General features: G+C 43.9%; 1 protein-coding gene across 50 annotated transcripts in view; it reads left to right on the top strand.

Moving 5' to 3' along the window:
* svila (supervillin a) overlaps positions 1-14,435 on the top strand; it is a 162,865-nt gene extending 148,430 nt beyond the window's left edge. For 45 of the 50 annotated variants that reach the window (XM_090189830.1, XM_090189832.1, XM_090189836.1 and 42 more), the window contains 13 exons: positions 6,067-6,217; positions 6,471-6,673; positions 8,337-8,419; positions 9,171-9,325; positions 9,390-9,495; positions 10,067-10,274; positions 10,578-10,711; positions 10,918-11,073; positions 11,223-11,366; positions 11,604-11,725; positions 11,999-12,154; positions 12,533-12,553; positions 12,934-14,435. In XM_090189830.1, the coding sequence (XP_090045956.1) occupies positions 6,067-6,217; positions 6,471-6,673; positions 8,337-8,419; positions 9,171-9,325; positions 9,390-9,495; positions 10,067-10,274; positions 10,578-10,711; positions 10,918-11,073; positions 11,223-11,366; positions 11,604-11,725; positions 11,999-12,154; positions 12,533-12,553; positions 12,934-13,020 (1,726 nt within the window). In that variant the 3' untranslated portion in view covers positions 13,021-14,435. The remainder of the gene's footprint in view (positions 1-6,066; positions 6,218-6,470; positions 6,674-8,336; positions 8,420-9,170; positions 9,326-9,389; positions 9,496-10,066; positions 10,275-10,577; positions 10,712-10,917; positions 11,074-11,222; positions 11,367-11,603; positions 11,726-11,998; positions 12,155-12,532; positions 12,554-12,933) is intronic. The other 5 variants (XM_090189839.1, XM_090189840.1, XM_090189823.1 and 2 more) reach the window with 1 other exon arrangement.
* The last annotated feature ends 1,234 nt before the right edge of the window (positions 14,436-15,669 follow it).

A 15,669-nucleotide genomic window follows, 5' to 3' on the forward strand; every position in this document is an offset into this window, starting at 1 on the left:
AATTCTGTTCTTTGGTTTTTGATTTTTATTGCACACTTGTTTTCTGTGTACATACATTTTATTAAGTCATACACCTTACCACCAAGCCCACTTTGTAGAATTTTGTAGAATAGCCCTTCGTGCCAAATCGAATCAAATGCTTTTTTAAAGTCAATAAAGCAAGCAAAGATTTTGCCCTCTTTTTTTTGGTGGACGTGTTTATTAATTAGTGTGTGTAAGGTGTATATATGGTCAGTAGTGCGATGGTTAGGGAGAAAGCCAATTTGACATTTACTTATTACATTTTTTTCTTGAAGAAAGGTTTGAATTCTTGAATTCAAAATGCTACAGAAAATCTTTCCCAAGTTACTGTTGACGCAAATTCCCCTGTAATTATTGGGGTCTGATTTGTCTCCACTTTTGTGGATAGGGGAGATGAGCCCCTGGTTCCAGACATCAGGGAAGCAGCCAGAAGTTAAAACCATGTTGAACAATTTAAGCACAGCATTTTGCAACTCAGGTGTGCTGTTTTTCAGCATTTCATTTCTGATGTTGTCTACACCACAAGCCTTTTTTGATTTAATAGATTTTAGCTTTTCATTTAGTTCTTGTTGGGTTATTGGGTAATCTAATGGATTTTGGTTGTTTTTAATGACTGATTCCAGGATGTTCAATTTTTCTTTAATTTCTAATTGGTTCTGGTTTAAGTCTTTTTGTGGGATGTTTTTGTATAGATTATCAAAGTAAGTTTTCCAAATTCCTACATCTTGTATGGCTAATTCTTGTGGCTTTGTTGTGCTTAAATTGTTCCACATGTCCCAGAACTGATTTTGGTCAATTGCGTTTTCAATTTCATCAAGTGTCTTGTTGGTATAATTCAATTTCTTGCATTTCAGTGTTTGTTTATACTGTTTCAGAGTTTCAAAGTATTCATATCGTAGCTCTGGGTTGTTTTGCTGCTTATGTTTTTTGTTTGACATTTGTCTTAGGTGTTTTCTAATTGTTTTACATTCATTATCAAACCATTTGTCAGAAACATTTTGATTTTTGCTTCTGATGTTGCATTGCTTTGGTTTTCTCAAATTTGCTTTCGATGCTGCTTTTTGGAATATGCAGTTGATGTTTTGGGTAGCTGAATTGACACCATCTTTATTGTTTTGGTACTGTGAGTTATTGAAAAACTGTATAGAGTTCATCATTTCATTTGAGTTCAATGTTTCAATGAATGCCTCTGCACTGTTTGGAGCCCATCTGAACGATTGGTTTATGTTGTAAAGTTTATTGGGCTGTTTTTTTGAATGAATATTGCCGGTTAATTTCTTCAGAAACACGTTGATCTGACTGTGATCTGACAATGGTGTCTGTGGTCTGACAGTGAATGCACTAATGGAGGAGGGGTCAATGTCAGTGATGGCATAATCGACTACACTTGTCCCAAGAGCTGAGCAGTAAGTAAACTGACCTAAAGAGTCCCCTCTGATTCTACCATTAAGCATGTACAGACCTAAGGCTCGACAGAGATGTACTAACTCTTTTCCATTTTTGTTCAGTATTTGGTCAGGACTGTTTCTATTATTTATAATAGGGCTACTGTACAAGGAGGGGTGTCCAAATATGTGGTGGTTACCTCCCGCATCAGTGTAGTCAGGCTCAGAACCTGTTCTTGCATTGAAATCTCCACAAAGAAGCACTTTACCCTGCGCCTGAAATGTAATGATTTCTGTCTGGAGATTGTCAAAAAACTGATCATCATAATATGATGAATCTGAAGGAGGAGCATAAGCTGCACATATGTATACATCATTGTCACAATAGATTGTACCTTTGTTAAGTTTTAGCCAAATGTGAGTGGTACCTTTTTTCATTTCATTCAGTGCTAAGTCCTGCTTATGCCAAATGATGATTCCACCTGAGTCTCGGCCCCGTTTAACATTTTTATGTTTGATTGATGGTAGTAAACTTTCTCTATAGCCTGAGGGACACTGAGTATCTATGTCTCCACGACACCATGTTTCCAGTAGGATTATGATGTCCTGTCCCTTGATGTTTTTAATCAATTCTGGATTTGTTGTTTTATAACCAAAATGTGAAGAGTATAGGCCCTGGATATTCCAAGAGCTGATAGTTAATGATCTCATTTATAATAAGTGATATTCACTGGTTTGAGTAAAGTACATCGAAAAAAAACAAAAAAAATAAAATATGTATATATACATATATATACATACATATATACACACATACATATATATACATACATATATACACATATACATATATATACATACGTATACATATATATATACATATATACATACACACACACACACACACACACATACACACACACATACATACATACATATATATATACATACATATACACATACACATACATACATATATATATATATATATATACACACATACATGCACATACACATATACACACATACATACATACACACACACGCGCACACACACACACACACACACACACCATTACATATAATAATTATTATAATACCGGTGTCAATACATTTAGGAATATTTGTAAACAAATGAATAAGAATGGAATAAGATTGCATTGTACTTATGTTATGTGCAATCTGCAACCCTGTGTGTTTGTGTGTGTGTGTGTGCGCGTGTGTGAATTAAAGGGACTGTCTAGCTCAGTAGTCTGCATATTAGTTGCAGTAGTTGGCGCACCTCTCCTATCTCTGATTGTTCTAGGGGTCTTCTGCCAGAGGTTACCTCAGCATATGTAGGCTGACGATCTAATTGATACATGGTGTGGACTGCATCATGTGGTCTACTTCCCTGAAGGGCAGTGTTCTGACCGACCCTGGAGTAGTGGTCAGAGCTGTGTTGTGATGGGCTGGGTCTAGTAGAGCTGTGTTGTGATGGGCCGGGTCTAGTAGAGCTGCGTTGTGATGGGCCGGGTCTAGTAGAGCTGTGTTGTGATGGGCCGGGTCTAGTAGAGCTGTGTTGTGATGGGCCGGGTCTAGTAGAGCTTTGTTGTGATGGGCCATGTCTAGTAGAGCTGTGTTGTGATGGGCCAGGTCTAGTAGAGCTGTGTTGTGATGGGCCAGGTCTAGTAGAGCTTTGTTGTGATGGGCCAGGTCTAGTAGAGCTGTGTTGTGATGTGCCGGGTCTAGTAGAGCTGTGCTGTGTTGGGCCTGGTCTAGTAGAGCTGTGCTGTGTTGGGCCTGGTCTAGTAGAGCTGTGCTGTAATAAGCCATGTCTGGCTCTTTTCTCCTCGGGATGGTGGAGGTACTGTTGTTTCAGAAGGTGGGGCGGGGGACCTTTGTTGCTGGGGTGATGGGTGTGTGGGTCCCTGCCAAGTGTTGCATCTTTTAGGTCCTTGGCAAAGGTTCTGATACTGTCCTGATCAAGATGTATATTATCATATAAGTGTTGACATGTCAGAGTGGGGTGGTGAGCCGTTCTGACGTTGAGCAGTGAGTCACAGTCCACAGTGATCTGTTGATTTATTTTGTCGATCAACTTTTCTGGGAAGTCTTTTCTTGGTAGGAGGGTGGACACAACTATATTGGTTGTTGGGAACATAGCCTGTGCCCGTTCTGCCACTCTTCTCACTGCCCCAGATACATTTTCACCTTTGGCATGAAGGTCGTTTGTGCCAGTGTGGATGATGATGTTGTCAGGGGTGTCAATCCTGGTCTGACTGAGTAGCTGCATTGCACTCTCAGTTGTAGGACACCAGAACTTATACACCTGGTGTCTAGGGAATAATCTTTCCTGGACTAAGAACTTCCCATTTGAATCAATTAGAATTGCAGTTGTGGGTGATTGTCTGGGTGGAGCAGACTGGGAGGCTGGTATTCTGACCTGGGCTGGAGCAGACTGGGAGGCTGGTAGGTTAACCTGGGCTGGAGCAGACTGGGAGGCTGGTATTCTGACCTGGGCTGGAGCAGACTGGGAGGCTGGTAGGTTGACCTGGGCTGGAGCAGACTGGGAGGCTGGTAGGTTAACCTGGGCTGGAGCAGACTGGGAGGCTGGTATTCTGACCTGGGCTGGAGCAGACTGGGAGGCTGGTAGGTTGACCTGGGCTGGAGCAGACTGAGAGGCTGGTAGGTTGACCTGGGCTGGAGCAGACTGGTAGGCTGGTGCAGTGTCATCCGGCTGTGTAGTGGAGGCCATGCTGGTCTCAGGTTCTGCTTGTGTTGTACCAAGCTGGTGGACATGTTTTCTAGATGCAGAGGACACAATGACTCTCTGCCGGTTGAGGGTGTCAATGTACCTCTCTTTTTGTTCGAGCTCCTTTCTAGTTGTGCTCAGATGGTCTCTGAGGTCATCATTTGTCTGACTCAGCTTGTCCATTCTGCTTTCTAATTTAGCTATGGATGCTCTGCTCTCCTCCCTGAACTGTTTCATCTCTTCTTTGAGTTTCTGGACAGTGTCCTCCTCTTGAAGCTTCTTCTCTCTGAGTTCTATGACCTCTGCTTCGACTAGAGAGAGGGTGTTGTGGAAACGTTGCATAGCAGGTGTTCTTATTGAAATTGTCATGTCCTTGACTCTGTCTGCTGCAGGTGAGGTAGGTAAAGGGACGTTGAGGGCTTCCTGCTGGGTCACAGAGACCATTGGGGTCTGCTTTTCTCCATCTCCCTCCTTGACTTTTTCCTCATTTTCTGAGATGATGTCAGCGTCTTCTTTTAGGGTAGCAAACCTATTCTCAAAAGCCTGGAGGCTTGAATCATTGCCTTGTATCAATACAGTTCCATTATTATATAAGTTTACTGTTTGATATGTGTTGCTCTGGTCAGCTTCTTCAAAAATGCTGATCTGACATCCTTGGCTGATGCCCCTCTTTTTTGAGAAAGGGAAATGGTTGCAAATAACCTTTTTCCATATGTTCCCTCGATTGGTATTAAAAATTAAATTTGCTCTTGTTTTGTAACTGGTAAGATCTGCAAACAGGCATTCATGGTTCTGTCCCATCAACAAACCTTTGAAACTTTTCTTAGCTTTCTCTGTTTGGATGTCTGGTGGGTAAACAATTTCCATAGCAACGCTGGTGATGTTGGCTACAATGTTGCAATAGAAGTGCTGTTTCTTGTATAATGCTCTCTTGTTTCTTCAGAGGACTGTTTCACTTTGTTGTCCTTTTTTCTTTTCCTTTTTCTTCTGTCCTTATTTTGTCCTTATTTTGTCTTCCTTTCTTCTGTTAACTAGATATATATTTTTTTGTTATTCTTTGTAAGCTAGCTAGCTTCTTCCAGGAGAGTCCCTAGCAACTGCTTAGCAACATGTAAACAATTCAGCTAACAATTCAGCTAGCTAAGATAACTGTATAATTTTATGAAAAATAGTTACTTTTTCAAAATCCTGTCTTTTTGGTTTGTTGCTTGTATTGTCTTCTATTGAGTCTTGCAGTTTTCTTTTGATTTTTTCGATGTACTTCACTCTAAAAAACCATTTAAATCTCAATATATACAGGAGCTCATTTTTCAGCAGCTGCTCAATTTGGAACTCTCAAAATCTCTCTCTCTCTCTCTCTCTCTCACACACACACACACACACACACACACTAAGCTAAACCGTACCATGACCTAGCCGATTCACATACACAGTAATGACAATAAATCCCGATATGTAGTTTGCACGTACTGGAATGTAACCCATTTCTCATGTATGGTTGAGAGTGTGATTCCACGACCCTGTGAGGGTTAGGCTTTTACTTGAGTTGCGAGGTAACTTCAAACCGTCCGTATTACAACCGCTCCGGTTAGCGCAGGTGGGCCATCTCCATAACACCATGTACCTCCCTACTATGGAGAGCCTAGCTAAGTATTCCACTACAGAATGTGTAAACAACTCGAAGGCCAGGCTCAGCAGAACACAAGCCGTACATGGGCAGGATGTCATCGCTCCTCTCTACTCTAAACAACCTGCCTCTATGCCCATGGACAGTTTTTTTTGTAGGCATCTTTAATAACAGACTTGCCAGATGGTCATTGCAAACAATTTTAAACTGACCTGCCTTGAAAAATAAAGGTTTAGGAAAATATAATATAAAAGGCTCCAAACCTCTCTCTACCTCTCCTCTCCCTCTGCGGTGTGCAGGAAAGGCCAGGGTCGTCCGGACTGGGCTGTATTTGGGAGGTTGACACAACACAATGAGACCACCCTGTTCAAGGAGAAGTTCCTGGACTGGACAGACTCCAAGAAGAAAGGCACAACCAAAAACGGCCACGAACACCTCAACGAACACAAGGTACAGCGCCAAATAGTTTTTTTAATAGTTTTGTTTTTTGTTCATCTCTTCTTCAGTGTTTATCCTGCAGCTTCTCAAGAATTCCTTATAAGACTTGCCAAATTATACACTATTAGACAACAGGGAACAAAACCTCTCTCTGTTCTAACACCCCATTCCCCATCTCCCCCTCTACTCCCTCTCCTCCACCACACGCATCTCACCGTCCCGATGGCTTCCTCAACCCGTTTTGTTGCTTTCCCCTCCCTTCCAGGAGCAACAGAGCTCGGAACAGAATACGACGCGGTCCTACGATGCGTCCTTGATGCTGCCGTTACTCCAGACCCCGGTGCGAACGGTGCTGGATGGGGTGGACGTGGGTCGGGGCTACGGCCCTGTGTCGGGGGACGACCGCAGGCACTTTGAAATCAGCACCACTGCCGTGGACGTATGGCACATCCTGGAGTTCGATTACAGGTGGGTGGGTGTGTAGCACCCTATACAAATGGCCCCCTATTCCCTACACAGTGCACTACTTTTGACCAGGGCCTATAGGGACTGTATAGGGAATACAATTCCATTTGGGATGCATAATATGTGTGTGTCGTGGTGGGGTTGTGATACAGGAAAAATACACATTTCAGTGTATTTGTATTTATTCTGGATCCTCATTATCTGCTGCCAAAGCAGCAGCTTCCTGGGTCCAGCAAAATGAAGGCCGTTTATACAATTTAAAAAGATATTCCCATACATTCACAGATTTCCAAACACACTGTGTGCCCTCAGGCCCCTACTCCACCACTACCACATATTTACAGTACTAAATCCATGTGTATGTCTAATGCTTATGTTATCGTGTGTTTGTATGCATGTGTCTGTGCCAATGTTTGTTGCTTCACAGTCCCCGCTGTTCCATAAGGTGTTTTTTTTTATCAGTTTTTTTTCCCCAATCTAATTTTACTGCTTGCGTCAGTTACTTGATGTGGAATACAGTTCCATGTAGTCATGCATCTCTATGTAGTACAGTGTGCCTCCCACAGTCTGTTCTGGACTTGGGGACTGTGAAGAAACCTCTTGTGGCATGTCTTATGCATGGGTGTCCGAGCTGTGTGCCAGTTGTTTACAGACAGCTCGGTGCATTCAACATGTCAACACTTCTCATAAATACAAGTAGTGATGAAGTCAATCTCTCCTCCACTTTCAGCCAGGAGAGATTGACATGCAAATTATTAATATTATCTCTCTGTGTACATCCAAGGGCCAGCCGTTCTGAGCCAATTGCAATTTTCCTAAGTTATTTTTTGTGGCACCTGACGACACGACTGAACAGTAGTCCAGGTGCAACAAAACTAGGCCCTGTAGGACCTGCCTTGTTGATAGTGCTGTTAAGAAGGCAGAGCATCGCTTTATTATAGACAGTCTTCTTCCCATCTTAGCTACTACTGCGTTAATGTTTTGACCATGACAGTTTACAATCTAGGGTTACTACAAGCAGTTTAGTCATCTCAACTTGCTCAATTTCCACATTATTCATTACAAGTTTTAGTTAAGGTTTAGAGTTTAGTGAGTGTTTTGTTCCAAATAAAAATTGTAGTTTTAGAAATATTTAGGACTAACTTATTCCTTGCCTCCCACTCTGAAACTAACTGCAGCTCTTTGTTGAGTGCTGCAGTAATTTCAGTCGCTGTAGTAGCTGACGTGTATAGTGTTGAGTCATCCGCATACATAGACACTCTGGCTTTACTCAGTCAGTGGCATGTCGTTAGTAATAATTGAGAAAAGCAAGGGGCCTAAACAGCTGCCCTGGAGAATTCCTGATTCTAGCTGGATTATATTTGAGAGGCTTCCATTAAAGAACACCTTCTGTGTTCTGTTAGACAAGTAGCTCTTTATCCACATTATAGCAGGGGTGTAAAGCCATGACATATGTTTTTGCAGCAGCATGCTATGATCAATAATGTCAAAAGCTGCACTGAAGTCTAACAAGACAGCCCCCACAATCTTTTTATCATCAATTAATCTCAGCCAATCAGTCATTTGTGTAAGTGCTGTGCTTGTTGAGTGTCCTTCCCTATAAGCATGCTGAAATTCTGTTGTCAATTTGTTTACTGTGAAATAAACTTTATCTTCTATCCTACAGCCGGCTGCCCAGGCAGAGTATCGGACAGTTCCATGAGGAAGACACTTACGTGGTGAAATGGAAGTACATGGTGAGCACCGCAGGTTAGTTTCGAGCCACCGTTGAGCGACATCGCAACACTGTCACACACCATAGAGCATGCTCTCTTTTGCTGTTGTCCCTCTTTCCATCGTGCTTATTCCCTCTCTTATGACACACCTAAAGCAGTGTAGGTAGGGATTTTACGTTATTTAGCAGAGGGACATATCCTCCTTGATTTTAAACACCCGTCTTCTCCATGTGAAGACCATGTAAAGAGAGCCCCTGTCACCCTTCCTCCCTGCTTCTCTTCCACCCCCCCACCCTACGTTAGGGTAATAATTAACCATTAACTAAACTCATAGTCACCGACTGTGCTGTTCCAAAGCCTCGCTCGCTGTAGGAATCCATGTTCTTTCAGACTTCAAACAAACAATCCATTAATGTCATTTCTAGTAGGACAGAAGGGGAGATGAGAAGCTGGGATGAGTTCTACTGGTTAGCAGCAGTACGGCTACTTTTCTTCTGCACAAGAGTGTCTATGTATGGGCTGCAGAAGAGGATAGCTGACTACAGCAATGGGGTATCACATTTCCGTACATAGGACACCGATACAGGCAGACAGACAGGAAATACTGCAAAAACTCCCTGCTTTGTTTTTTACTCTTTTTTTTTTGTCTCAAAACCCCGTCATTTATTGGTTTGACAGAAGTGTCACAGCTGTTTTATAGGTTCCTCCCTGGTGTTTATTCATGATGTGAGAAGTTGTTCATCGGCGTTTTGTGAATCCGTGTGTGTCTGTCTGTCTGACCTTAGTTGGGAAGAGACATAATCCGGATGCGGTGAGGAGTGCAGGAGCTGGGAAGGAGAAGTGTTCCTATTTCTTCTGGCAGGGACGGAATTCTACCGTCAACGAGAAGGGAACGTCCGCTCTGATGACTGTCGAACTGGACGAGGAGAGAGGAGCACAGGTTTGTGTGTGTGTGTGGGTGCGTGTGTGTGTGCACGCGTAACCACTCTCCTCTGCTCCTACAGGTCCAGGTGCAGCAGGGGAAAGAGCCTCCATGTTTCCTGCAGTGCTTTAATGGAGGGATGGTGGTCCATGCAGGGAAGAGAGAAGAGGAGGAGGAGAACTCTCAGAGTAAGCTGCACTGTCCATACTTATTACGGACAGATCTGCTATCATTTAATCCCTCGGTTGTCGCAGGATTTTCCTGCGGCGCTGGGAAATGCTAATTGGAGTGTATTCAATTGATTTAAAAAGGCTTCTAAAGTTTGTAATTTCCCCTTAAAAATCGCTGACTTGATTTGCCTTAACGAAGTACGTGTCAACCCCTGGAAAAATGTCCATTCAATATAATCCACATCATTAACATTTTCTGTTAGAATCCTGCTGTGATGAGCAGGGTCAAATTAAGATGGTAAATCTTTACCATCTACTCTCTCACCATCCTTACCTCTCCTTCTCATCAATACTATCCTCCTTTCTCCTGCCATCATCCAACTCTTTTCTTCTTTCTCTCTGTGTGGTGTGTGTGTGTGTGATGACATGTTTGAAAGAATATGTTGGGTGTGGAACACCAATGGATCCCATGAAAACATGTTTTTCTCCAAATGCATGATTTATGTCCCATTTGTTTCCTGCTGTTCTCTCATCCTAGAGAGAAATGGTATCTGTCTGACCTGACCTCTAACCCCTCTTGCCCCATCAGATGACTGGCGGTTGTACTGTGTGCGCGGTGAGGTCCCTGTGGAGGGCCACCTGCTGGAGGTAGCGTGTCACTGCAGCAGCCTGCGCTCCCGCACCTCTATGGTACTGCTCAGTGTCTCCAAGGCAACCATGTACTTGTGGCACGGCTGCAAGGCTCAGCTCCACACCCGCGACGTGGGGAGCACCACCGCCAACAAGATCAAAGAGCAGTGAGCGGTGACACATTCATAACTAGATGCAGCAGGCATAAGAAGACATGTTTATGTCCTAGATATTTTGCTGTCCAGTTGATAATAGGGGTCAGGGCATCCCCTGCCAATGTGAGATGTTAAAGGGCTCAATATAAGGGCAGCTATTATTGATCAGGAATGTTTCGAAGTGTATAGAATTGTATTATTGCGGATCAATTTGACTAAGTTTCACAATGTTCTGTATGAGTCGGTGTTCAGAATGGTGTCAGAAGTGTTTCGAACAGTATGGTAGCAGTGGTCCATGTGCCTGTGTGTCTGCAGGTGTCCATTGGAGGCGGGGCTCCACAGCAGCAGCAAGGTGACCATCCATGAGTGTGACGAGGGGACGGAGCCTACGGGATTCTGGGAGGCTCTGGGGAGGAGAGATAGGAAGGCCTACGACTGCATGATACAAGGTTAGTGGGAATCGCGCGCCCCCGGAAAGCCTATGACTTCATTCTGTTTACTCATAAATCTGTCTTCGATGTTGAATTCCAATGGAGTAATTGCAATGTACTCATTTGGTAGTAGACTGTAATAATTTGACTGTGTATATTCTCTCATGGAAATAGCATTACTAGAATGGGAAAGTGTTGTGATTGGATGAACTTTTGACCCCCAGATCCAGGGAAGTTCAACTTCACCCCTCGTCTCTACCAGCTGAGCAGCACGTCTGGAGAGTTTGTAGCTGTGGAGGTCTTCTACCCAGCCAGAGTAACAGAGGCAGTCAACTCACTGCCCTTCCTACAGGAGGACCTCTACAATGCCTCACAACCAGGTACCACACACACACACACACACACATAGGTAATGCATGACTAGAAACTGTACTGCTACAATTCACATAGGTTTGACCTCTGTCCGTGTGTGTACATCACTGCGTCACTTCCTGTAGCCCTGTTTTGACATCACTTCCTCTTCATGAAGGCCTGTTCCTGGTAGACAACCACCACGAGGTGTACCTGTGGCAGGGCTGGTGGCCCCAGGATGGCGAGAGCCCCGGCTCTGCCCGTATCCGCTGGGACGCGGACAGGAAGTGTGCCATGGAGACGGTGCTTCAGTACTGCACAGGTATTGGGCACTACAGCTGTCAGGTGGTAGTTAGTTACACTGCTTAATGGGCACATTTTCAAAAAAACATAATGGAGAAAGGTGGACAAGATGCCGAAAGAAAGCAAATAAGCCCTTATAAGATAGTGTTACTGTTGGCTGGTTCTAGGCATGTCCTCTAGAGGGGGGAAATGTGGAATTGTTTTATTGATACTAACCATTACATTTTTTACCCCCTCCACACACACACACACACAGAGAAGAATGAGAAGAAGCCTCCCAAGTCCTATCTGATCCATGCGGGACTTGAACCTCTAACCTTCACCAACATGTTCCCCTGCTGGGAACACAGGGAGGACATCGCTGAGATCACAGAAAGGGTAGGTCACCTGGCTGTCGCCCATCCCATACCTATTGCACCCACCTTAAATAAACCTCAATGGCCATTAGAACTAGATTCTACATTGACACCAACTCCTCCTGTTGATGGCTTATTTCAGACATAGGGCTGACCAGGGGACAGCCCTATGTTTCGAACCTGCCAACCATCGGGGTACTGGAATGCCTCGAGGCTACTGCCAACCCCAATGGGATTGATTTGGGAAGTGTGTGTACCGACCGTGACGTTCTATTCATATCGCTGTGTGTCCCAGGAGGCGGAGGTGTGTAACCAAATCATCCTGGTAGAGGACGTGTTGGCACGGCTGTGTAAGACCACCTACCCCCTGGCAGACCTGCTGGCGCGGCCTCTACCCGAGGGAGTGGACCCCTTACGCCTGGAGATCTACCTAGACAATGATGACTTTGAGGTGAGGCCACTCCCACCACCTACCACCAACTCCCTGGAGAATTATGACGGCTCTCTCTCTAGGTGTGCCTTGGCTCCGTCATGTGGTTCTGTGTTTGCGGACAATAATGAAGCCTCTCCAATGTGGACCACAATGGAGCGTTGTGCAATGGTAGTGAAGGGAAACTAGTCTGAAACGGACCTCTCTAAAATCCATAAAAGTCCAACTTTTTTTCAGTCTTTAACTTTGTCTGTTTATGTAAATGTGTCCTCCTTCCTCGCTCTCTGTCCTCTCACTCTCGCTCTCTCTCTCTCTCTCTCTATTATTATTATTATTATTATTATTATTATTATTATTATCATCGTCATCATGTGTTTAACTCTTCACTTCACCTTCCAGGGTGTAGGGGCTTATGGGAAGGTGAGTTCTTTAAATTGAGAGCACAGCTGGCCCCAGACACGTACACAGCATCCTCACTTTGACTGATGGACTAGATCACCCATAATCCTGTGTGTTGCTTTCTGTCTCACCTCCCTCCTCACTGTGTGTGTGGATCAACACAATCTCTCACTCTGAACCACTCTTGCATGGTTTGGTCGGTTTCCACTCGCAATGTAATAGCTGTGTGGATTTTCAATACAGGAAGCTGCTGGAGTGATGAACTGGATCACTGATCATGGTGTGGCCTATGAATGATGGATTTGTTTTTTTTGCAGCTCACACATTGAAGTGATCTCACATAGGAGTTGTTATGGTGGTTGGTAGATTTCGTCTTTATTGTGTGCTCACAATGTTCGCAGAAAGGGCTGGAGATGTCAAGGGATGAGTACGAGCTGTTGCCAGGCTGGAAGCAGGTGAATGTGAAGAAAGCCAAAGGATTGTTTTAGTACGTTGGACAGAACGCTTGACCACCGGACAGCAGCAGCATCATCATCAGCGAGCGACGGTCGGTCGCTGTGGTGCATCGTGGCCCGAATTGGAACGAGGACCCGCCACTGAGAACTCTTTAGGTTGACCAAGAACGCCTTCACTTCTGGACTGGAGAGAGCTCGGAAACAGGCTCTTCTGAGTACCCTTCTCTACGATGGAGGGAGGGAGGAAGGAGGAGAGATGCAGTGGGTGGAGGGAGTGAAAGATCAGCGAAGGTGTGCAAGCCTCTTGTAGTCTTGTCTTTTTCTTTCATTTGTATTGTTGGTTCCCATTGTTGATTTGTATTATAAATGGAGATAGTTCAGAGGTGTGTGTGTGTGTGGACTCTTGAGTGGATGTTTATGTAATGTCAGCACCCGGCTTGTTAAATCTACACTGTGTGTGTGTGTGTGTGTGTGTGACCATGCCTTTACAGTATCAACCATACAGGGTCTGTCAGTATGTTCTGGGAGCAGGAAAGCCACTCTGCTCGACACACTCCAAACAGACTCTTTCTGTAAGCGGTTTCTTTCGTGTGTTTGTCTTTCCAAAAAATAATTTATATTTATATTGACATATATAATAGGAATAAAAAGCCTTTCGAGTATTCAGTCGGTGAGCTAAGAAATTAAATAAATGTTTGTTATTCATGTTGAGGTTTTCATATGTTAAGTAGTTGGAGAGTAATGCTCCTTTCCCCCAGAGACTGTACATGTCGCCATTTTATTGAAGAAATCCTGTATCTAGTGCATTCTGTTGTATCTGTTGTTGTTATGAGGATGTCCTGCATCGGTCAGGTGCTCCGATTGAAGAAAAGTGTTATATTGAACAGGCATGAATTGACAGAAATAAAAAAGAGAAAGGCAGAAGGATCTTTCTATTTGAATTCAACAATGTATAGTGCCTTGCTTTTGACGTACACTTTATATACAGGAGGACGGTAGTCTGTGTTATAAAGACTCCCTTTGTGATATAAAGTATACTGGCGAAATAAACACTTAAAGTATATCTGAGGAAGTTGTTTCGCCTCTTTATCACCTGAAATGGGACATTTTGTCTAAATGGAGGTCCCAAAATGGTAACTGTTTCCCTTTCATAATGCACTGCTTTTGAGTAGAAAACCCTATGGGCCCTGGTCAAAAGTAGTGCACAAAATAGGGTACCATTTGGGGGGGGGACACACATACTTCCATACAGTGCCTAAACCCTGAAAATGACATGCAGCAGCTGGTAAGTCCGGTCCGTTGTTCTCTCAGATAAAATAACATGTGTATGTTTATGCGTGTGTATATCCAGTACCTGTATGATATGTATACTGACAAAAAATATAACTGCAACTTGTAAAGTGTTGGTTCCATGTTTCATGAGCTGAAATAAAAGATCTCAAATGTTCCATTTGCACAAAAAGCTTATTTCTCTCAAATGTTGTGCACAAATGTGTTTACATCCCTGTTAGTGAGCATTTCTCCTTTTGGTCAAGATAATCCATGCACCTGACAGGTGTGGCATATCAAGAAGCTGATTAAACCGCATGATCATTACAAAGGTGAACTTGTGCTGGGGACAGAAGGCCACTCTAAAATGTGCAGTTTTGTCACGCAACACAATGCCACAGATGTCTCAAGTTTTGAGGGAGTGTGCAATTGGCATGCTGACTGCAGGAATGTCCAACCGAGCTGTTGCCAGAGAATTTAATGCTCCCTACTAGAAGCAGCCTCCAACAACGTTTTAGAGAATTTGGCAGTACATCCAATCGGTCTCACAACTGCAGACCACGTGTAACCACGCCAGCCCAGGACCTCCACATCTGGCTTCTTCAACTGAGGGATCATCTGAGGCCAGCCTCCTCGACAGCTGATGGAACTGGAGTATTTCTGTCTGTAATAAAGTCCTTTTGTGGTGCAAAACTCATTTTGATTGGCTGAGCCTGGCTCCCCAGTGGGTGGGCCTATGCCCTCCCACACCAAACCAATGACTGCTACCCTGCCCAGTCAAGTGAAATCCATAGATTAGGGCTTAAATATTTTATTTCAATTGACTGATTTCCTTATATGAACTGTAACTCAGTCAAATATTTGGAATTGGTGCATGTTGCGTCTGTTTGTTCTGTATATGTTGATATGCTTTATTTAAGGGTATGTTGCACATTTCCTCCATCAGAGGGCGCTGAAAGACTGATAATAAGGTCTGTTCCTGTCACCTCTACAATGGCGAGGGTGTTACTGAACCCCCCCCCCCCCCCCAGATGGATCCATGGGTTGCTGTTGAGTCAGGGTGCTGAAAATGTTGCGCTTTTTGTCGTGATCAGTTTGCTCGCAAAGTGCGGTCTGAGGAGTACACCCTCAATTACCTACTGTGAAGTTGAGGTTCTGTATTAAATATTATTATTCCAGACTACATACACTACATGACCAAAAGTACCAGCTTGTCGAACATCTCATTACAAAATCATGGTCATGAATATGGAGTTTGTCCCCCCCCCCCCCCCCCCCCCTTTGCTGGTATAACAGCCTCCACTCTTCTGGGAAGGCTTTTCATTAATGTTGGAACGTTGCTGCGGGTTCTTGATTCCATTCAGCCACGAGCATTAGTGAGGTCGGACACTGATGATGGGCGATTAAGCCTGG

This window comes from Oncorhynchus mykiss, chromosome 11 (genome assembly GCF_057628025.1).
Source record: "Oncorhynchus mykiss isolate SJ-2025 chromosome 11, ASM5762802v1, whole genome shotgun sequence".
In the NCBI taxonomy this organism is placed as follows: Eukaryota; Metazoa; Chordata; class Actinopteri; order Salmoniformes; family Salmonidae; genus Oncorhynchus; species Oncorhynchus mykiss.